The following is a 23773-nucleotide window of genomic DNA, read 5'->3' on the forward strand; positions in this document are numbered from 1 at the left end:
GGCACGTATTCCCCCCCCCCCCCCCTCCCCTCCCCTCCCCTCCCCTCCACTGCTATTTTCTGTAGTGTGTGATAAGTACTGAGGGTCCCTGTCATTTGAAAAAAGGTACCCACCACCCCTTTTTATTAAAATAGTTGCACCTTAAATTTTGGTAGACAGGATGAGATCTTCCCCATTGCCTGGACAACATTATTTTTCTGTAGTACATAGGGTTAATATCTGGTGATCAGCGGTAGTCTCTCCACCTAATATTTTCTTTTTTTTGCTGCTGCAGAGTTGGGCTTCCGCACTGTGGATACATATGTGACAGTAAGCTCTACTTGTCTTCCTCAGGGGCTAATAATGGTTCCCTCCCTGTCTCCTAAAAAAATTATAAAGGTTTAATGGTTTCAGTGTATACTGTCAGGTGTCTATAACAAATTTAGCAAAGTTTATTAGGTGTTCCTCTTCCTATAATATTTCAACATAATTCAGACAATTATGTCCAGACCGCAAGTTAGCGTATATTTAGGAGTAATGATTCTTAATGGGAAAATAGTACAGTACATTACCAGTGCGGGTATCACCGCTGTGTTTTTTAGGTTCTTTTAAGGTCATGATAAATACTGAATAGTGTATTTCTTTCTAATAGGGGTCAGTCTCAGCAGTGATTTCATAACTGGCTTCTGCCAGGAGACAGAGGAAGATCACCAACAAACGGTATCACTGTTGCGTGAAGTGTCCTACAATGCTGCTTTCCTATTCGCATATAGCATGAGAAAGGTGACTTGGATACATGCTTGATATTTTTTAGGAATTAAGTTTTGTGTATTCAAAGTAAGAGAAATCTACTTTCTGCATTAGAAAACAAGAGCATATCACAGGCTGAGTGATGATGTCCCAGCTGAGGTGAAGAAAAGGAGACTGGAGGAGCTCATTGCAGTCTTCAGAGAGGAGGCTGAACGGGTCAACAAGAGAGCTGTAGGAAGGACACAGCTAGTCCTGGTAGAAGGAGTGAGTATTTCATGTCACTTTCACAAGATATGTGTTTTTCATAGAAAGCTTGGTTTCAAGACAGGGAAGAGCCTCTGTGCTAAAATTTATATAATAAAGATATTCCAAATTAAAGACCGACATGATACAATGCAGCTAAAAGTGGGAAATCATGTCATAATGTACATTGTTGTTTGTCATATATGTCATACAGCAGATCGCTATATTATGTATGACCAGTGCTGTAGAGAGCTCTGCTGTGCCAGGTAATATTTTGGGTGTGTGACCTAATCGTGAAAGATAAAAGTATTTGCAGCGTTGCAAAGCAGTACCTCGCAATGAATGGGGGAGGGGGGCGCTGTGAGCCCCTCAGCCAGAGGCAAATCGAGGGGGAGTGCAAAAACGCTCCCCCTCGCACACAGGCTGCCTCTCCGGCCTCACTGTAACCCAGTACACAGCAGCACGTGATAGACTGAGGAGAAGAGCTCCTGCTGCCAGGCAAGGACTTGGGGGGTGGGGGAGGTGGTGTGGTGGCGGACCCAGCCCCCAACAGGGCCCCCTCCATCAGGTTCTGGCCCAGGTAATTAGTACCTCCCTTCTCGACGGCCCTCTGTATGACTTGATATTTTTTCTCATTAGCCATATTGTCAGTATTCTGTATAGACAGCAATCTTGATTAGTCTTCTTGCTCTTTACTACTTTTCCCCTGGTATTCTGCGAAAATTTTTAGTAATATTATTCTAGTTTTATACAAATATTTGTGTCAATTTTGTGCAGTTGAAAGTGCTATGTTTAGTATAGTACAGTAGTCATAGTGTGAAGTCTGGTGCCAGTCTAGTGAATGCGTCATGCTGAAAGCAAAGCTGAGTAAGGACACCATTGTATATCCACCATCCAAAAATCATTGGCTCATAGTTTTCATGTTGGGGTAAGACACTTTTCTGATTCTGTATAAAAGGTACTGTATCTCTTTTAAATAATCTCATAAAGGTGTGAATTGGAGGATTAGTACAGGGAGGAACAAAATTTTTATTTTTTTTCCAAGTTGAAAGGTTTAGGATCAGAGCACTTACTATTGGTATTAACAAAGCCAGAAAAATAGTCTTTGAGTTTGAGATGTCTTCCAAGTTCCATGTCCACCTGTAGTATTCAAATACACATGCCCCCTGCACCGGCTGATTGTGATTTGGCAGAGAAAAGAGGCCCCTCTTAAAGTTCGTTATTAATTATTATGTTTCAGTGTTAGAGTGGGTACAACCATTAAAAACGATTCATACATGAAGAGGCAAACAAGAGAGAAAACTTGTCTCTAAGCAGTGCACAAATAATTTCTTTAAAATATAATTTTTATTAACATTTACTAAAAGATAGCTAAAAACTTTAGCGAGATATTAAAATATCAGAAAGATGTGAAAAAGACATAAGGAAAGGTGATTTAAAAAGTATTTGAATCAACTGTGTGACTCTTTGTATCCTTTATAGTAAATTATGACTATTTTGTGTTTATAAAGAGCAACATTGGTGTTTTAAGATGATATAAAAAAAAGGTCTAATTATGACTACTAATTAAAGGGATGTCATATTGCTTCATTATGACCATAAATAAACAATATTTTTTATATGTTATTTGAAAGTGTTCACAGATACAATTATTTGGTTATTAATAGTTCTAACATAAGGTAGATTTAGTAAATCTATTAACTAGAGCAAACCATTTTAGGAGAATATATTATGTCAACCAATCCTCTAGAATAGTAAGTAAGTATCTAAAATAGTAGTAGTTTTAGTGTATTAAAAATAGGCTTAGTATACGGGTGGTCTTCAGTATGCCGAATGTCGGGATCCCGGCGCACAGTATACCTTCGCCGGAATCCCGACACCCAGCACACCGACAGGTATTCTCCCTCGTGGGGGTCCACGACCCCCCTGGAGAGAGAATAATGCCACCGTGCCTGCAGCGTGGCAAGCGCAGCGAGCCCGCAAGGGGCTCATTTGCGCTTGCCATGCTGTCGGTATGCCGACGGTCGGGCTCCCGGGGCCGGTATGCTGGTCGCCGGGAGCCTGGGCACCGGCATACCATACTACACCCTTAGTATACGGTTTAATTTTTATAGCATTGTCACCTAAATTTCTTTAGCTTTAAAATGTAAACAATAAATAAAGTGATGACTAAATAAATATGTAGAGAATATGTGACCATGGTCAATCCTCTTAAACAGTACGTCCTATAAGCCAGCTAAAATATGTTGAGATTATTTAGAAGAATATATCTCCATAAAATTGCTGTGAGGAAAATATAAAACTGTTTGTAACAGCTCACCTGAGTCCAGCACTTGCGCTGGGGTGTGGTATAGCACATAGTTAAAAGATAGACACTCAGTAGGTAGACACCATATGGTTGACAGTCAAAAGTCAGACAGGGTCATAAGTAAGACACCAAAAAAAAATATTTTTATTTCTCGGACGTCCTAGTGGATGCTGGGTACTCCGTAAGGACCATGGGGTATAGACGGGCTCCGCAGGAGATTGGGCACTCTTAAAAGAAAGATCAGGTACTATATCTGGTGTGCACTGGCTCCTCCCTCTATGCCCCTCCTCCAGACCTCAGTTAGTATCTGTGCCCGGCCAGAGCTGGTTGCACACTAGGGGCTCTCCTGAGCTTCTAGAAAAAGAAAGTATTTGTTAGGTTTTTTATTTTCAGTGAGATCTGCTGGCAACAGAATCACTGCTTCGTGGGACTGAGGGGAGAGAAGCGAACCTACCTGCTTGCAGCTAGCTTGGGCTTCTTAGGCTACTGGACACCATTAGCTCCAGAGGGATCGAACACAGTCCCAGCCTCAGCCGTCCGGTCCCGACGCGCCGCCGTCCCCCTCGCAGAGCCAGAAGAACAAAGAGAAGGGGAAAAATTGGCGGCTGAAGACTTCGGTCTTCATTAAGGTAGCGCACAGCACTGCAGCTGTGCGCCATTGCTCCCTCTGCACACCACACACTCCGGTCACTGATGGGTGCAGGGCGCTGGGGAGGGGGTGCCCTGGGCAGCAATTAGAGTACCTTACCATGGCTAAAAGCACATAATACAGTGTATAATACTGTATATGTGCATAATCCCCCGCCATACACTATATGAAAAAAGCGGGAGAAGTCAGCCGAAAAAGGGGCAGGGCCTATCTCCCTCAGAACACCGGCGCCATTTTCTCTTCACAGCTCCGCTGTAAGGACGTTCCCCAGGCTCTCCCCTGCAGTGTACACTACAATAAGGGTAAAAAAGAGAGAGGGGGGGGGGGGGCACATAAATTTAGGCGCAAATTGTGTTATAGCAGCTATTGGGAAAAATCACTCAGTATAGTGTGCATCCCTGTGATATATAGCACTGTGGTGTGTGCTGGCATACTCTCTCTCTGTCTCCCCTAAGGACTTAGTGGGGTCCTGTCCTCAGTCAGAACATTCCCTGTGTGTGTGCGGTGTGTCGGTACGGCTGTGTCGACATGTTTGATGAGGAGGCTTATGTGGAGGCGGAGCAGGTGCCGATAAGTGTGATGTCACCCCCTGCGGGGCCGACACCAGAGTGGGTGGACATGTGGAAGGTATTGCATGACAGTGTCGGCTCCTTGCATAAAAGTTTTGACGACATAACAGCTGTGGAACAGCCGGCTTCTCAGCCAGGGCCTGCCCAGGCGTCTCAAAGGCCATCAGGGGCTCAAAAATGCCCGCTACCTCAGATGGCAGACACAGATGTCGACACGGAGTTCGACTCCAGTGTCGACGAGGACGAGACTAATGTACATTCCACTAGGGCCATCCGATGCATGATTACGGCAATGAAAGATGTGTTGCACATTTCTGACATTAACCCAGGTACCACTAAAAAGGGTATAATGTTTGGGGAGAAAAATCAGCCGGTGGTTTTTCCCCCTTCAGATGAGTTGAATGAGGTGTGTGAAGAAGCGTGGGCTTCCCCCGATAAGAAACTGGTGATTTCAAAACAATTAGTAATGGCGTACCCTTTCCCGCCAGAGGACAGGTTACGGTGGGAGACATCCCCTAGGGTGGATAAGACGCTCACACGCTTGTCAAAAAAGGTGGCACTGCCGTCACAGGATACGGCCGCCTTAAAGGAGCCTGCGGATAGAAAGCAGGAAGCTATCCTGAAGTCTGTATATACACACTCAGGTACTATATTGAGACCTGCAATTGCGTCAGCTTGGATGTGTAGTGCTGCCGCAGCTTGGTCTGATTCCCTGTCAGATAATATTGATACTCTTGACAGGGATACGATTTTGCTAACCATAGAGCATTTTAAAGACGTCGTCTTATATATGAGAGATGCACAGAGGGATATTTGCCGGCTGGCATCTAGAATTAATGCAATGTCCATTTCTGCCAGGAGAGTATTATGGACTCGGCAGTGGACAGGTGATGCTGATTCTAAAAGGCACATGAAGGTTTTGCATTACAAAGGTGAGGAATTGTTTGGGAATTGTCTCTCGGACCTCGTATCCACGGCAACAGCTGGGAAGTTGACATTTTTACCTCCGGTTTCCTCACAGCCTAAGAAAGCACCGTACTATCAGGTACAGTCCTTTCGGCCCCAGAAAGGGAAGCGGTTCAGAGGTGCTTCTTTTCTGCACAGAGGCAAGGGAAAAAGCTGCACCAGACAGCCAGTTCCCAGGAACAAAAATCCTCCCCCGCTTCCTCTAAGTCCACCGCATGACGCTGGGGCTCCACAGGCGGAGCCAGGTGCGGTGGGGGCGCGTCTCCGGAACGTCAGCGACCAGTGGGTTCGCTCACAGGTGGATCCCTGGGTTCTGCAAGTAGTATCACAGGGATACAAGCTGGAGTTCGAGGCGACTCCTCCTCGCCGTTACCTCAAATCAGCCTTGCCTGCTGCTCTCGGAGAAAGGTAGGTAGTACTGGCGGCTATTCACAAGCTGTATCTTCAGCAGGTGATAATCAAGGTTCCCCTCCTTTAACAGGGACGGGGTTACTATTCCACAATGTTTGTGGTACCGAAACCATACGATTCGGTGAGGCCCTTTCTAAATTTAAAATCCTTGAACATTTATATAAGAAAGTTCAAGTTCAAGATGGAATCGCTCAGGGCGGTTATTGCAAGCCTGGAAGAGGGGGATTTTATGGTGTCATTGGACATCAAGGATGCTTACCTGCATGTCCCCATTTATCCACCCCACCAGGAGTACCTCAGGTTTGTGGTACAGGACTGTCATTACCAATTCCAGACGTTGCCGTTTGGTCTGTCCACGGCACCGCGGGCATTTACCAAGGTAATGGCTGAAATGATGATGCTCCTCCGAAAGAAAGGAGTCATAATTATCCCGTACTTGGACGATCTCCTTATAAAGGCGAGGTCCAAAGAGCAGTTGCTAGTCAGCGTAGCACTATCTCAGGAAGTGCTGCATCAGCACGGCTGGATTCTGCCAAAGTCACAGCTGATTCCTGCGAAGCGTCTGCTGTTCTTGGACATGATTCTGGACACAGAACAGAAGAAGGTGTTTCTCCCGGAAGAGAAGGCCCAGGACTTATCATCACTGGTCAGGGACCTCCTGAAACCAAAGCAGGTCTCGGTGCATCACTGCACGCGAGTCCTGGGAAAGATGGTAGCTTCTTACGAAGCAATTCCTTTCGGCAGATTCCATGCAAGAATCTTTCAGTGGGATCTGTTGGACAAGTGGTCCGGATCGCATCTCCAGATGCATCGGTTGATCACCCTGTCCCCGAGGGCCAGGGTGTCTCTGCTGTGGTGGCTGCAGAGTGCTCATCTGCTTGAAGGCCGCAGATTCGGCATACAGGACTGGGTCCTGGTGACCACGGATGCAAGCCTCCGAGGTTGGGGGACAGTCACCCAGGGAAGAAACTTCCAAGGACAATGGTCGAGTCAGGAAACTTCCCTACACATAAATATTCTGGAAGTAAGGGCCATTTACAACGCCCTGAGTCAAGCGGAACCCCTGCTTCAAAACCAACTAGTTCTGATTCAGTCAGACAACACCACAGCGGTCGCCCATGTAAACCGCCAGGGCGGCACAAGAAGCAGGATGGCAATGGAAGAAGCCACAAGAATTCTTCGATGGGCGGAGAATCACGTTATAGCACTGGCAGCAGTGTTCATTCCGGGAGTGGACAACTGGGAAGCAGACTTCCTCAGCAGGCACGACCTCCACCCGGGAGAGTGGGGACTTCATCCAGAAGTCTTCAAGATGATTGAACACCGGTGGGAAAGACCACAGGTGGACATGATGGCGTCCCGCCTAAACAAAAAGCTAAAAAGATATTGCGCCAGGTCAAGGGACCCTCAGGCGATAGCTGTGGACGCTCTGGTGACGACGAGGGTGTACCAGTCGGTGTATGTGTTCCCGCCTCTTCCTCTCATACCCAAGGTGCTGAGGATAGTAAGAAAGAGAGGAGTAAGGACAATACTCATCGTTCCGGATTGGCCAAGAAGATCTTGGTACCCAGAACTACAAGAAATGATCTCAAAGGACCCATGGCCTCTGCCCCTCACACAGGACCTGCTACAGCAGGGGCCCTGTCTGTTCCAAGACTTACCGCGGCTGCGTTTGACGGCATGGCGGTTGAACGCCGGATCCTAGCGTAGAAGGGCATTCCAGATGAAGTCATTACTACGCTGATAAAGGCTAGGAAGGATGTGACAGCAAAACATTATCATCGCATATGGCGAAAGTATATTGCTTGGTGTGAGGCCAGGAAGGCCCCAACGGAAGAATTCCAGCTGGGTCGATTTCTGCACTTCTTACAGGCAGGAGTGACTATGGGCCTAAAATTGGGTTCCATAAAAGTCCAGATTTCGGCCCTGTCTATTTTCTTTCAGAAAGAACTGGCTTCACTGCCTGAAGTTCAGACGTTTGTTAAGGGAGTGTTGCATATTCAGCCTACTTTTGTGCCTCCAGTGGCACCTTGGGATCTCAACGTGGTGTTGGATTTCCTAAAATCACATTGGTTTGAACCACTTAAGACCGTGGAGTTAAGAAATATCTCACGTGGAAGGTGGTCATGCTGTTGGCCTTGGCGTTGGCCAGGCGGGTTTTAGAGTTAGCGGCTTTGTCGTGTAAAAGCCCATATCTGATTTTCCATATGGACAGGGCAGAACTGATGACTTGTCCCCAGTTTCTCCCTAAGGTGGTATCAGCATTTCATTAGAACCAACCTATTGTGGTGCCTGCGGCTACTCGGGACTTGGAGGATTCCAAGTTACTGGATGTAGTCAGGGCCCTGAAAATCTATGTTTCCAGGACGGCTAGAGTCAGAAAGACTGACTCGCTATTTATCCTGCATGCACCCAACAAGCTGGGTGCTCCTGCTTCGAAGCAGACTATTGCTCGCTGGATCTGTAGCACGATTCAACTTGCACATTCCGCGGCTGGACTGCCGCGTCCTAAATCTGTAAAAGCCCATTCCACAAGGAAGGTGGGCTCTTCTTGGGCGGCTGCCTGAGGGGTCTCGGCTTTACAACTTTGCCGAGCTGCTACTTGGTCGGGTTCAAACACTTTTGCAAGATTCTATAAGTTTGATACCCTGGCTGAGGAGGACCTTGAGTTTGCTCATTCGGTGCTGCAGAGTCATCCGCACTCTCCCGCCCGTTTGGGAGCTTTGGTATAATCCCCATGGTCCTTACGGAGTACCCAGCATCCACTAGGACGTCAGAGAAAATAAGATTTTACTCACCGGTAATTCTATTTCTCGTAGTCCGTAGTGGATGCTGGGAGCCCGTCCCACGTGCGGACTCTCTGCAATACATGTATATAGTTATTGCATAACTAAAGGGTTATTGTTTGAGCCATCTGTTACTGAGGCTCATTTGTTATTCATACTGTTAACTGGGTATAGTATCACAAGTTGTACGGTGTGATTGGTGTGGCTGGTATGAGTCTTACCGGGGATTCCAAATCCTTCCCTAGTAATGTCAGCTCTTCCGGGCACAGTTTCCCTAACTGAGGTCTGGAGGAGGGGCATAGAGGGAGGAGCCAGTGCACACCAGATAGTACCTAATCTTTCTTTAGAGTGCCCAGTCTCCTGCGGAGCCCGTCTATACCCCATGGTCCTTACGAAGTACCCAGCATCCACTACGGACTACGAGAAATAGAATTACCGGTGAGTAAATTCTTATTTTTTTTGTGTTTTCAAACCTTTTTAACCCAAATTTGGTTAAATTGATTCCCTTGCGGGTTCGGTATCTCGCTCCGCTTAACTCGCCACAACTTTACTGAAAGGTAATAGTTTGTGACATGGATAGTAAATGAGGCAAAAGTTGTAATAACTTTTGACCCTGTCTGCCATATGGTGTCTACCTAATGACTGTCTATCTTTTAACGGTCTATCTATAGACTGGAACCCCTTGCGCTGATCCCTCAGGTCTCTATTGCTTGTGCTGCGGTGAGTGATCTTTGGCCGTCCCTCTCCCTGCCTGCTGCAGGCATTGCCACAGTTTTCCCCTGGCTGCTACCCCACCTCTTCTACAGACAGCTGCGGCTGCAGTAAAGAATCACATTCCACTCTGAACTTAACTTAAGGTACACTTATAAATGTATACATATTCAGAGACTCAGTCTCACACAGATATACGGTACAAGTGTCACATAAAAGATTAATCCTGTTCCATCCTAGTCCATCGTGTTGTAACTAAGTTGCATTTTTGTTGAAAGAAAAATGCAAAAAAGACTCCTGACATTAGCAGTGTCTCACGGGACCTGGCGCACCGAGAGGGGCTGTTTGGCGTGACTGCAACAATACATTGAATGCAACGTGTGGATTGTATTGTACGTGTTTCCTCTGCTTGGAAATGACCTGCTTGCCCAACCTTTTGGCTCTATCATTGATACCACATACTTTGTTTATTAATTCCTATAATGTATAATCACTAACTCATCACACACATTTTCTGCATTTTAGACCCCTGGTTAGATCATTACAGAGTTTCCTTTCTGTCTTCTCATGATACTGGGTCTACTTACTTAGGGCTCAATGGCCGGAGTATGGGCCCCTCCATTTTTGGATAATTTATATTACGGTCTGTGATATTCGTTAAATAAATTATTTCTCTGACGTCCTAGTGGATGCTGGGAACTCCGTAAGGACCATGGGGAATAGCGGGCTCCGAAGGAGGCTGGGCACTCTAGAAAGATCTTAGACTACCTGATGTGCACTGGCTCCTCCCACTATGACCCTCCTCCAAGCCTCAGTTAGATTTCGTGCCCGGCCGAGGTTGGATGCACACTAGGGGCTCTCCTGAGCTCTTAGAAAGTAATAGTCTTAGATTTTTTTTATTTTCAGTGAGACCTGCTGGCAACAGGCTCACTGCAGCGAGGGACTAAGGGGAGAAGAAGCGAACTCGCCTGCTTGCAGCCGGATTGGGCTTCTTAGGCTACTGGACACCATTAGCTCCAGAGGGATCGACCGCAGGCCCAGCCTTGATTTCGGTCCCGGAGCCGCGCCGCCGTCCCCCTTACAGAGCCAGAAGCAAGAAGATGGTCCGGAAAATCAGCGGCATGAAGACTCAGTCTTCACCAAGGTAGCGCACAGCACTGCAGCTGTGCGCCATTGCTCCTCTCACACACTTCACACTCCGGTCACTGAGGGTGCAGGGCGCTGGGGGGGGGCGCCCTGAGGCAGCAATAAAAACACCTTGGCTGGCTAAAATACCTCAATATATAGCCCCAGGGGCTATATATGAGGTAAATACCCCTGCCAGAAGTCCATAAAAAGCGGGAGAATAGGCCGCGAAAAAGGGGCGGAGCCTATCTCCTCAGCACACTGGCGCCATTTTTCCCTCACAGCTCCGCTGGAAGGAAGCTCCCTGGCTCTTCCCTGCAATCTACAGTACCAGTAAGAGGGAAAAGAGAGGGGGGGCATTCAATTTGGCAGTATATATATTATATTTTATTGAAAAGCAGCTATTAGGGACATAACTCAGTTAGTCCCTGTATATATATAGTGCTCTGGTGTGTGCTGGCATACTCTTACTCTGTCCCCCCAAAGGGCTTTTTGTGGGTCCTGTCCTCTGTTTGAGCATTCCCTGTGTGTGTGGGGTGTGTCGGTACGGCTGTGTCGACATGTTTGATGAGGATAATGATGTGGAGGCGGAGCAGATGCCTTTAGTAGGGATGTCACCCCCTGGGGGGCAGACACCTGAGTGGATGAGCTTATGGAAAGAAATGAGTGCACGTATAGACTCTTTACATAAAAAATTTGACGACATGCCAACTGTGGGACAGCCGAGTCTTCAGCTCGTGCCTGTCCAGGTGTCTCAAGGGGCATCAGGGGCTCTAAAACGCCCGCTATCTCAGGTGGCAAACGTAGATGTCGACACTGATACTGACACCAGTGTCGACAAGGATGAGTCGAATCTAATGCCCGTCAGGGCCATTCACTGCATGATTGAAGCAATGAAAGAGGTGCTAAACATTTCTGATTTACATCCAGGTACCACAAAATAGGGTATTATGTTTGGGGAGAAAAAACTACCCGTAGTTTTTCCCCCTTCAGATGAATTAAATGAGGTGTGTGAAGAAGCGTGGCTTTCCCCTGATAAAAAATTAGTAATTCCTAAGAAGCTACTAATGGCGTTCCCTTTCCCGCCAGAGGATAGGTTACGCTGGGAAACACCCCCTAGGGTGGATAAAGCGCTCACACGTTTGTCTAAAAAGGTGGCACTACCGTCACAGGATACGGCCGCCCTTAAGGAACCTGCTGATAGAAAGCAGGAGGCGATCCTGAAGTCTGTTTACACACACTCAGGCATTATACTTAGACCAGCTATTGCGTCAGCATGGATGTGCAGTGCTGCCGCTGCGTGGTCAGATAAATTGTCAGAAAATATTGACACACTAGACAGAGACACGATTCTGCTAACAATTGACCATATCAAAGATTCAGTCTTGTATATGAGAGATGCACAGAGGGAAATCTGCCGGCTGGCATCTAAAGTAAGTGCATTGTCCATTTCTGCTAGGAGATGCTTATGGACTCGCCAGTGGACAGGAGATGCAGATTCCAAAAGGCACATGGAAGTTTTGCCTTATAAGGGGGAGGAATTATTTGGGGATGGTCTCTCCGACCTAGTTTCCACAGCAACGTCTGGGAAGTCAGCATTTCTACCCCATGTCCCCTCACAGCCTAAGAAGGCGCCATTTTATCAGGTTCAGTCCTTTCGGACACAGAAAAGCAAGCGTGGAAAAGGAGGGTCTTTTCTGTCTAGGGGCAGAGGTAGGGGAAAAAGGCTGCAACAAACAGCATGTTCCCTGGAGCAAAAGTCCTCCCCCGCTTCTTCTTCTAAGTCCGCCGCATGACGGTGGGGCTCCACAGGCGGAGCCAGGTACGGTGGGGGGCCGCCTCAAAAATGTCAGCGATCAGTGGGCTCGCTCACAAGTGGATCCCTGGATCCTTCAAGTAGTATCTCAGGGGTACAAGCTGGAATTCGAGGCGGCTCCACCCCACCGGTTCCTAAAATCTGCCTTGCCGATTGCTCCCTCAGACAGGGAGGCGGTGCTAGCGGCAATTCACAAGCTGTATTCCCAGCAGGTGATAATCAAGGTACCCCTACTTCAACGAGGTCGGGGTTACTATTCCACACTATTTGTGGTACCGAAGCCAGACGGTTCGGTGAGACCCATTTTAAATTTGAAATCCTTGAACAAGTACATAAAAAAATTCAAGTTCAAGATGGAATCGCTCAGGGCGGTTATTGCAAGCCTGGACGAGGGGGATTACATGGTTTCCCTGGACATCAAGGATGCTTACCTGCATGTCCCCATTTACCATCCTCACCAGGAGTACCTCAGATTTGTGGTACAGGACTGCCATTACCAATTCCAGACGGCACCAAGGGTATTTACCAAGGTTATGGCGGAAATGATGATACTCCTTCGAAGAAAGGGAGTTTTAATTATCCCGTACTTGGACGATCTCCTAATAAAGGCACGGTCCAAGGAACAGTTGTTGGTGGGAGTAGCACTATCTCAGGAAGTGCTGCGCCAGCACAGCTGGATTCTGAATATTCCAAAGTCACAGCTGGTACCGACGACACGTCTAATGTTCCTGGGGATGATTCTGGACACAGCCCAGAAAAAAGTGTTTCTCCCGGAGGAGAAAGCCAGGGAGTTGTCTTCTCTAGTCAGAGACCTCCTGAAACCAAAACAGGTATCGGTGCATCACTGCACGCGGGTCCTGGGAAAGATGGTAGCTTCTTACGAAGCAATTCCATTCGGCAGGTTCCATGCCAGAATTTTTCAGTGGGATCTGTTGGACAAGTGGTCCGGATCGCATCTTCAGATGCATCGCTTGATAACCCTGACTCCAAGAACCAGGGTGTCTCTTCTATGGTGGCTGCAGAGTGCTCATCTTCTGGAGGGCCGCAGATTCGGCATACAGGACTGGGTCCTGGTGACCACGGATGCCAGCCTGCGAGGCTGGGGGGCAGTCACAAAGGGAAGAAACTTCCAAGGACTATGGTCAAGTCAGGAGACTTCTTTTCACATAAATATTCTGGAGCTAAGGGCCATCTACAATGCCCTAAGTCAAGCAAAATCCCTGCTCCTACATCAGCCGGTGCTGATCCAGTCAGACAACATCACGGCAGTCGCCCATGTGAATCGACAGGGCGGCACAAGAAGCAGGATGGCAATGGCAGAAGCCACAAGAATTCTCCGATGGGCGGAAAATCATGTACTAGCACTGTCAGCAGTGTTCATTCCGGGTGTAGACAACTGGGAAGCAGACTTTCTCAGCAGACACGACCTCCACCCGGGAGAGTGGGGACTTCATCCAGAAGTCTTCCAAATGATTGCAAATCAGTGGGGTCGTCCACAGGTGGACATGATGGCGTCCCGTCTAAACAAAAAACTAGAGAGGTATTGCGCCAGGTCAAGAGACCCTCAGGCGATAGCGGTGGACGCTCTGGTAACACCATGGGTGTACCAGTCAGTTTATGTGTTCCCTCCTCTGCAGCTGCGTTTAACGGTATGGCGGTTGAACACCGGATCCTGAAGGAAAAGGGCATTCTGGAGGAAGTCATTCCTACGCTTATTAAAGCCAGGAAAGAAGTTACAGCAAATCATTATCACCGCATATGGCGGAAATATGTTGCATGGTGTGAGGCCGAAAAGGCCCCAACAGAGGAATTTCAACTAGGTCGATTTCTGCGTTTCCTGCAAGCAGGAGTGAATATGGGCCTAAAACTGGGCTCCATTAAGGTACAGATCTCGGCTCTGTCGATTTTCTTTCAGAAAGAACTAGCTTCAGTACCTGAAGTTCAGACATTTGTAAAGGGAGTGCTGCATATTCAGCCCCCGTTTGTGCCTCCGGTGGCACCTTGGGATCTCAACGTGGTGTTGAGTTTCTTAAAATCACATTGGTTTGAACCACTTAAAACCGTGGATCTGAAATATCTCACGTGGAAGGTGGTTATGTTATTGGCCTTGGCTTCTGCCAGGCGAGTATCAGAATTGGCGGCTTTGTCTTGTAAAAGCCCTTATCTGATTTTCCATATGGATAGGGCAGAATTGAGGACTCGTCCCCAGTTTCTACCTAAGGTGGTGTCAGCGTTTCACCTGAATCAGCCTATTGTGGTGCCTGCGGCTACTAGGGACTTGGAGGACTCCAAGTTGTTAGACGTGGTCAGGGCCCTGAAAATGTATGTTTCCAGAAGGGCTGGAGTCAGAAAATCTGACTCGTTGTTTATCCTATATGCGCCCAACAAGCTGGGTGCTCCTGCTTCTAAGCAGACTATTGCTCGTTGGATTTGTAGTACAATTCAGCTTGCGCATTCTGTGGCAGGCCTGCCACAGCCAAAATCTGTCAATGCCCATTCCACAAGGAAGGTGGGCTCATCTTGGGCTGCCCGAGGGGTCTCGGCTTTACAACTTTGCCGAGCTGCTACTTGGTCAGGGGCAAACACATTTGCAAAATTCTATAAATTTGATACCCTGGCTGAGGAGGACCTGGAGTTCTCTCATTCGGTGTTGCAGAGTCATCCGCACTCTCCCGCCCGTTTGGGAGCTTTGATATAATCCCCATGGTCCTTACAGAGTTCCCAGCATCCACTAGGACGTCAGAGAAAATAAGAATTTACTCACCAGTAATTCTATTTCTCGTAGTCCGTAGTGGATGCTGGGCGCCCATCCCAAGTGCGGTTTATCTGCAATACTTGTAAATAGTTATTGTTAACTAAATCGGGTTATTGTTGAGCCATCTGTTGAGAGGCTCTGTTGTTTCATACTGTTACCTGGGTTTCATATCACGAGTTGTACGGTGTGATTGGTGTGGCTGGTATGAGTCTTACCCGGGATTCAAAATCCTTCCTTATTGTGTACGCTCGTCCGGGCACAGTATCCTAACTGAGGCTTGGAGGAGGGTCATAGTGGGAGGAGCCAGTGCACATCAGGTAGTCTAAGATCTTTCTAGAGTGCCCAGCCTCCTTCGGAGCCCGCTATTCCCCATGGTCCTTACGGAGTTCCCAGCATCCACTACGGACTACGAGAAATAGAATTACCGGTGAGTAAATTCTTATTTTTGTATTCTAATTTGCATCTCTGTTTTCCTTCTTTATGTGCCCATGTCTTTGCAAATATCTATAAATAAGATCTCTGAACTTTCCACTACCATTTAGTTTTTGAATCTTACTGCTAATTACCCTTGGAGTGCTGGGGAAATGTGTTCTCTGCATGTGTATGTATATGTATATGTGTATATGTATATATATATATATATGTGTGTGTGTGTGTGTGTTTATTTATATATATATATTAGAATGTACTCATCCGGCACTCTGTGCAGCAATGCAACTGCCTGGGTGCCCTCCTTGAAATAATGCAGTTTCAATGCCTTCCCCACCTGTGGCTCAGGTGTGTCTGGAAAAGGACAAGAGGCGGCACTCCAAGGACTTAAAAAAGCTTTTATGTGCAAAACATGGCAGGACAATAAAGTGCAAAAAAGTTAGGAAAACATGGAGGTCTTACGACGTTTCAAGGCAGCAAGCCTTTTCCTCAGGTAAGTTAACCCATGTGGAGTGTGATGTTCTCGCTTTCTGCACATCACACTCCACATGGGTTAACTTACCTGAGGAAAAGGCTTGCTGCCTTAAAACGTCGTAAGACCTCCATGTTTTCCTAACTTTTTTGCACTTTATTGTCCTGCCATGTTTTGCACATAAAAGCTTTTTTAAGTCCCTGGAGTGCCGCCTCTTGTCCTTTTCCAGACACACCTGAGCCACAGGTGGTGAAGGCATTGAAACATATATATATATATATATATATATAAAACCACAGCACTCGCCACCCCAGTGTGTTTGTAGTGTCCTGAAGAGGGGGGTTCGACCCCCGAAACGTTGATTTAGTAAACACAACCTGTCGTGATTTCTACTTACCTTGTGAAAGTCTCTGAGTGCCGTCTGCACACATCGTGTGTGTATATATACTGTGTGTGTGTGTGTGTATATATATATATATACACTGCTCAAAAAAATAAAGGGAACACTAAAATAACACATCCTAGATCTGAATGAATGAAATATTCTTATTAAATACTTTGTTCTTTACATAGTTGAATGTGCTGACAACAAAATCACACAAAAAATTATTAATGGAAATCAAATTTATTAACCCATGGAGGTCTGGATTTGGAGTTACCCTCAAAATTAAAGTGGAAAAACACACTACAGGCTGATCCAACTTTGATGTAATGTCCTTAAAACAAGTCAAAATGAGGCTCAGTAGTATGTGTGGCCTCCACGTGCCTGTATGACATCCCTACAACCCACACAAGTGGCTCAGGTAGTGCAGCTCATCCAGGATGGCACATCAATGCGAGCTGTGGCAAGAATGTTTGCTGTGTCTGTCAGCGTAGTGTCCAGAGCATGGAGGCGCTACCAGGAGACAGTCCAGTACATCAGGAGACGTGGAGGAGGCCGTATGAGGGCAACAACCCAGCAGTAGGACCGCTACCTCCGCCTTTGTGCAAGGAGGAACAGGAGGAGCACTGCCAGAGCCCTGCAAAATGACCTCCAGCAAGCCACAAATGTGCACGTGTCTACTCAAACGATCAGAAACAGACTCCATGAGGGTGGTATGAGTTCCGACGTCCACAGGTGGGGGTTGTGCTTACAGCCCAACACCATGCAGGACGTTTGGCATTTGCCAGAGAACACCAAGATTGGCAAATTCGCCACTGGCACCCTGTGCTCTTCACAGATGAAAGTAGGTTCTCACTGAGCACGTGACAGATGTGGCAGAGTCTGGAGATGCCTATGAGAACGTTCTGCTGCCTGCAACATCCTCCAGCATAACCGGTTTGGCAGTGGGTCAGTAATGGTGTGGGGTGACATTTCTTTGTGGGGCCGCACAGCCCTCCATGTGCTCGCCAGAGGTAGCCTGACTGCCATTAGGTACCAAGATGAGATCCTCAGACCCCTTGTGAGACCATATGCTGGTGCGGTTGGCCCTGGGTTCCTCCTAAAGCAAGACAATGCTAGACCTCATGTGGCTGGAGTTTGTCAGCAGTTCCTGCAAGACGAAGGCATTGATGCTATGGACTGGCCCGCCTGTTCCCCAGACCTGAATCCAATTGAGCACATCTGGGACATCATGTCTCGCTCCATCCACCAACAGACTGTCCAGGAGTTGGCAGATGCTTTAGTCCAGGTCTGGGAGGAGATCCCTCAGGAGACCATCCACCACCTCATCAGGAGAATGCCCAGGCGTTGTAGGGAGGTCATACAGGCACGTGGAGGCTACACACACTACTGAGCCTCATTTTGACTTGTTTAAAGGACATTACATCAAAGTTGGATCAGCCTGTAGTGTGTCTTCCACTTTAATTTTGAGTGTGACTCCAAATCCAGACCTCCATGGGTTAATAAATTTGATTTCCATTGATAATTTTTGTGTGATTTTGTTGTCGGCACATTCAACTATGTAAAGAACAAAGTATTTAATAAGAATATTTAATTCATTCAGATCTAGGATGTGTTATTTTAGTGTTCCCTTTATTTTTTTGAGCAGTGTATACATGTATGACAGGCAGGCAGCACTCCGCGACTTTCAATAACACACCACACCGCCAGCGTTTCAGATGTATTTACATCTTTTGTCAAGGATATGGTACACAAAGTGTATACCGTAACCATTGCAACTTCAACTCACTTTATGCATATTGACAATACAGCACTTACATATGTAAATCCTTTGTCTCAAGTTAGCAGCAACAGAAATAAAGTATACATCTTGTGCTAGTATCGATCAGCCACAATTGCATGCTTATAGCAGCACTATTAACAATATTAATTAATATATACAAAGATAGAGTAGGACTTGCGGTGAAATGGGGTCCCGTGGAGTGGGCCGCAAGCTTACATGCTTGTACAATTCATAAACCAAAACCCCATTATTTATTTAGATGTATATTAAAGCATTAAGGTGAATGAAGCTGCTGAGGAGAGTGCTGGGTTTTTTGTTTGGTATATACAAAGATAGGTATTTTATAACAAGGTATTATAACTGCAAAATGTGACTTGATATACACACTGCATTAATACCTGTGGGCCACAAGGCCACATTTTTTAGGAGCATGCAAATATAATTAATAGAAGAGTAAAGTATTGTATTGTAGTTTTTGTTTTTTTAAACAAAACAAGATAGATTCAGGTTTTCATTTAGACCTGACAGCTCTTCATTTCATCAGCCGCAACAATCACTGTCACTTTGGAACCAGCATGCCATTTGTTCAGTATTTCCATTATTCACTGTATAGTACAACAACAACAAAATAGTCCGCCTGTACTACTCGGCCATCCTTTTACGTACTTGTTTTTCATATGCCACACACTTCTGATCTACAGAATATAAGCTTTATTCAATTCAAGACCATTTTAATAGTAAAAAAATACTTGTAAAATATCTCTTCTATCGATTCTTTCTGATAACACATATATTTGATGTCTAAATGTTAATTCAGAGTTCTGCTGCGGGGTACACTGGGCTCCACAGGGAATAACATCGGGGTGTAGAGTAGGATCTTGATCCGAGGCACCAACAGGCTCAAAGCTTTGACTGTTCCCAAGATGCATAGCGCTGCCTCCTCTATAACCCCGCCTCTGTGCACAGTAGCTCAGTTTTGTAGTTGGTGCCATGCAGTAAGCAGGCATACAACAGGTGGGCTGGTCCAGCAGCCCTGAGAGAGCTTTTCTAAGCGAAGATAGAAGACTTCAAGGACTGCAGCAGTGATAGATGTCAGTCTGACATGTCCTGCTGAAGCTCCATAACCTTCCCCACCGGTGCTGTTTACTCCTGTGCCCTGGTTGCCGGGTACTTACTTCCCCGTTAGTCACACACTCGCCGAAGTTCTCCTGGATCGCGTGGCCGCACTCAGGGAGGAGGTAAGTGGGTCCCCTAGGCGGGTCCCACTGAAATTGTGGTCTGGCGCGGCCGGTGGGAGGTGGGCCGCACGCTCTGGCGTGGACACTGTGTTCGGGCAGGGACTCCACTAAACCTCAAGGGCACAGGTCGTTTTTTTCCTCATAAAACCCGTTTTTATTACAGCCCATAGTACCAGTGGTGAGGTCCAGCAGGGGGAATAAGGCTTGGACCTGTAGCCCATCCTCAGCCCCAGGGCGCCATTTACAGTAATGTTCCCGCCCTGGAGCTGCATATATCTCACTCCCAGTCAGTGTTTGGGCGCCATTACACAGAGCAGCATGTTCCTGGAACTGTTTGGGCAAATCCTCCTTTGTAAAGCCGCCTGCTTGTCAGCGCTGTGCATTTTACAAGACACTTAAGTATTCTACGTTTCTGTTGACAGTGTTAGTTAAGAAACAGTGCATTTGGTCAGGGTTATATAGTACAAGTACCCTATGATATACATCCAGTATTTACTGTGCATTGATATATCTACTAATTATATAACTATACTGAGTATTACTTTGTATTGTTAGTACAGTGCAGTTTTATTGCATGTCATAATTTCTGCATTGTACACTGTGACTATATGTGTGTGCTGTGTGACCTCCATTTCGTGTCTCTTACTCAGATTGCTATCCCTATATTCTATGACCTGAGGGGGCTCAGTGCGTCAGGTTTATTATCTGATATAGGCGTCTCACAAGATATACTCATTTTGTATGTTTCTTTGTGATCTTTAGTCACCATATACCTATTGAATTCCCTGTTTGCGGAATATATAAGCTGCACAGGGAGTGCTTGTTAGGTATATTGTTGCTGATATTGTACACTCTGTAGGCATGTTTGAGGAAAACTTGGCAGCAGAAAGTTCAGGTTCTGGGGGTTCCCTACCCCCCAGTGGAATAGTGGCAACGGGGGTTCAAAATGACCCACCTTGTGCTACATTTTCCTCTATATTAACTACACTTGTAACTAAACTTCACCCCCTATAGGACCTCCTGTGACGGTACAACAGATTATGGTCCCTGCAGTTAATCCGCCCTGAGCAGATCAAATCTCCAGTCAGTTACAGCAATTAAACCGGTCACTGTCTAAAAAGAATTCTGACTCTCGCCAGCCTAAGAGCAAGGGGTTATCCAAACGGGTCATTACTTTTTCACAGTCTACCACTGTCCCAGACACATCATCTGATGAGGATGGTGTTTATACTGACCCCTCAGATTCTGATCCTGATAGTTCTGATGGGGAGGCTGGGTTACAGGTAGATGTTCCTGACTTTTTGGAGGCGATCAGGATGATTCTTCAGATCACTGATGACGCAGAGTTTGATGTTGTTCCTAAGAAACCGGACAGGTTCAAACGTAAGAAAGTGGTTAAGCAAGTTTTACCTCACTCTGACCACTTAGTGGACATATGTCAGGAATTCTGGGAAACTCCAGGTAGGAAATTCACACCTCACAAGAAGATGCTGGCTCCCTATCCGACGGATAAGCGTGTGGAGGGTTGTTTAAAGGCAATTTACACCCTTACTGGTGATGCTCATAGGCCCACTATTGCAGCAACTTGGGCTGCAGAGGCCATTGAGGCGTGGGCCAAGGAGTTGGAGGCAGAGTTGCCTTCCAATGCTTCTGATCATGCTAAACAATGCCTGTCGTATATTGTCACAGCTTCACATTAAGTGAAGGAGGCGGCTACTGATGCCGGTATTCTGGCGGCCAAGACTTCTACTACATCTATCCTGGCTCGCCGGATTCTTTGGTTGCGGTCCTGGTCCATTGATCTGGACTCCAAGAAAACCCTGGAGGTGCTCCCTTTTAAGGGAGACATTCTTTTTGGAGAAGACCTCAACAAGATAGTGGCTGACTTAGCTCCTGCTAAAATGGCATGTCTGCCTAGTACTGCTCCTTCGGTGCCGAAGGCTAAGAGTATTTCCTCTCGTTTCTTTCGTCCTCTGGGAAAAGCAAAAGGTCAGGCGTACCCGAAACACGGTCGCACTTCCAAACCTACTAAGCCCAAACCCAAATGGGCCTGGGCTGCCCGTCAGCCTGCTTCCAAAACTGGCAAGCCTGCTGTATGATGACAGGCCTCCCCTGGGGGATCCCAGGGTTGAAGGCCGACTTCTAGGATTTACCCAGGAATGGTTGAAGACCACTTCTGATGCCTGGTTACGGGAAGTCGTCACTCGAGGTTACGCCATATCCTTCAAGAAACGTCCCCTCATCGATTTTTGCCTGACAGACGTCCCTTCAGATCAGGTGAGGGCAAAAACTCTTCATTCGGTGGTACAGTCCCTCCTGGACACAGGAGTGGTAGTACAAGTATATTTGTCAGGGTTTCCGAGTTTCGTATGGAAACCCTTCGCTCTGTTTTTCTGGTCTTGGAACTTGGGGATTATATGGTCTCATTGGACATACAGGATGCTTACGTGCATATTCCTATTGCAATGTCGCATCAGCAGTACTTGAGGTTTGCTGTGGTCAACCTCCATTACCAATTTCGGGCGTTACCTTTTGGCTTGACCACGGCTCCGCGACTCTTCACCACTGTCATGGCGGTAATGACGGCTGTACTCCGCCGTCAAGGGGCCAGGATCCTACCGCATCTCGATGACTTGTTGATCCTGGCAAATTCCCCAAAAGTTCTCCTACGCCATCTGGATCTGACTATCCAGTTTCTGCAAGCTCATGGGTGGCTCATCCGCTGGAAGAAATCTTTCCTGGTCCCTGCTCAGAGCATGGTGCACCTGGGAGCGTTATTGGACACCCGCAACCAGCAGTTGTCCTTGTCTCAGGAGAAGGTCCTGAAACTTCAGGACAAGATTCAATACTTTCTGTCTCCTCCGCAAGTGTCAATACATTCGGCGATGCAAGTGCTAGGTCTCATGGTGTTGGCTTTCGACATGGTGGAGTACACTCAATTCCATTCATTCCCTCTGCAGAAACTGATTCTTGCCAAATGGGTTGGCCTGCCTCACCGACAAGGGCCCACATGATCTCCTTGTCTCCGGAGGTCCATCTGTCACTTAGCTGGTGGCTGTAGGACTGACGTTTGAGCTGGGGTCGTCCCTTCTGGATCTCCAACTGGGTCCTTCGGACGACGCATGCCAGTCTGAGAGGCTGGGGCGCAGTATTGGAGCAATGCTCCTTTCAGGGTCGGTGGACCAAGGGGGAATCTCGCCTCCCAGTAAACATTCTAGAACCGCGGGCGGTGTTCAACGTACTGAACCTGGCCCAGCATCTAATTCAGAACAGACCTGTTCAGGTACAGTCGGACAACGCCACCACAGTGGTGTACATGAATCATCGTCGGCACTCAAAGCCGCATGGCAATGAGGGAAGTATCAAGGATTCTTCAATGGGCGGAACGCCATCTACCAGCCATATCGGCGGTGTTCATTCTGGGGGTCCTCAACTAGGAAGCAGACTTTCACAGTTGTCAGGAGGTGCACGCCGGGGAGTGGAGAAGTATTTCAACTCCTCGTGGACAAGTGGGGCACTCCAGATGTAGATCTGATGGCATCTCGACACAACCACAAGGTTCCAGTCTTCGGAGCAAGAACAAGGGATCCTCAAGCAGCGTTCTTGGATGCACCGGCAATCCTGTGAAACTTTCGGTTGCCATATGTGTTCCATCCAGTGTCTCTACTGCCCAGACTGATAAGGAAGTTCAAACAAGAAGGCGGTATACTACTTCTGATTGCTCCCGCGTGGCCCAGACGGCATTGTTTCTCAGACCTCCAGGGCCTCTCGCTAGGGCGTCCGCTTCTACTTCCACAACGACCAGACCTCCTCATTCAGGGCCCTTGTGTCTACCAGGATCTGGCCTGACTGGCTTTGACGTTGTGGCTCTTGAAGATTCCGTACTGAGGGCCAAAGGTTTTTCGGAGGCGGTCATTCAAACTATGTTGAAGGCCCGTAAGCCGTCCTCTGCTCGGATTTACCATAGGGTCTGGAATTCTTACTTTGCTTGGTGTGCAAATAACCGTCATGACGCTTACAAGTTTAGTACAGCCAAACTTTTGGCTTTTTTACAGCAAGGCCTGGACTTAGGTCTTCGTCTAGCCTCCCTCAAGGTTCATATTTATGCTTTGTCGGTATGGTTTCAGAGAAAAATTGCATCTCTGCCTGATGTTCATACCTTCACTCAGGGTGTGTTGCGCATTCAGCCTCCTTATGTCCCACCTGTGGCCCCTTGGGATTTGTCGGTGGTCTTGGAGGCCTTGCAAGAATTTCCATTTGAACCTCTTGCATCCGCAGATATTAAGTGGCTTTCCTTTAAGGTCTTGATTCTGCTAGCCATTGCCTCTGCTAGACGTGTTTCAGACCTGGGTGGCTTATCCTGTAAGTCCCCCTATCTGATTTTTCACAGTGATCGGGCAG

General features: G+C 47.2%; 1 protein-coding gene across 8 annotated transcripts in view; it reads left to right on the forward strand.

Annotated features, from left to right (window-relative positions):
• The window catches only part of CDK5RAP1 (CDK5 regulatory subunit associated protein 1), a 161835-nt gene that overhangs the window by 107329 nt on the left and 30733 nt on the right, over positions 1 to 23773 (forward strand). For all 8 annotated transcript variants that reach the window (XM_063960398.1, XM_063960396.1, XM_063960395.1 and 5 more), the window contains 2 exons: positions 632 to 762; positions 844 to 993. In XM_063960398.1, the coding sequence (XP_063816468.1) occupies positions 632 to 762; positions 844 to 993 (281 nt within the window). The remainder of the gene's footprint in view (positions 1 to 631; positions 763 to 843; positions 994 to 23773) is intronic.

Source organism: Pseudophryne corroboree, chromosome 3 (assembly GCF_028390025.1).
Source record: "Pseudophryne corroboree isolate aPseCor3 chromosome 3, aPseCor3.hap2, whole genome shotgun sequence".
Classification (NCBI taxonomy): domain Eukaryota; kingdom Metazoa; phylum Chordata; class Amphibia; order Anura; family Myobatrachidae; genus Pseudophryne; species Pseudophryne corroboree.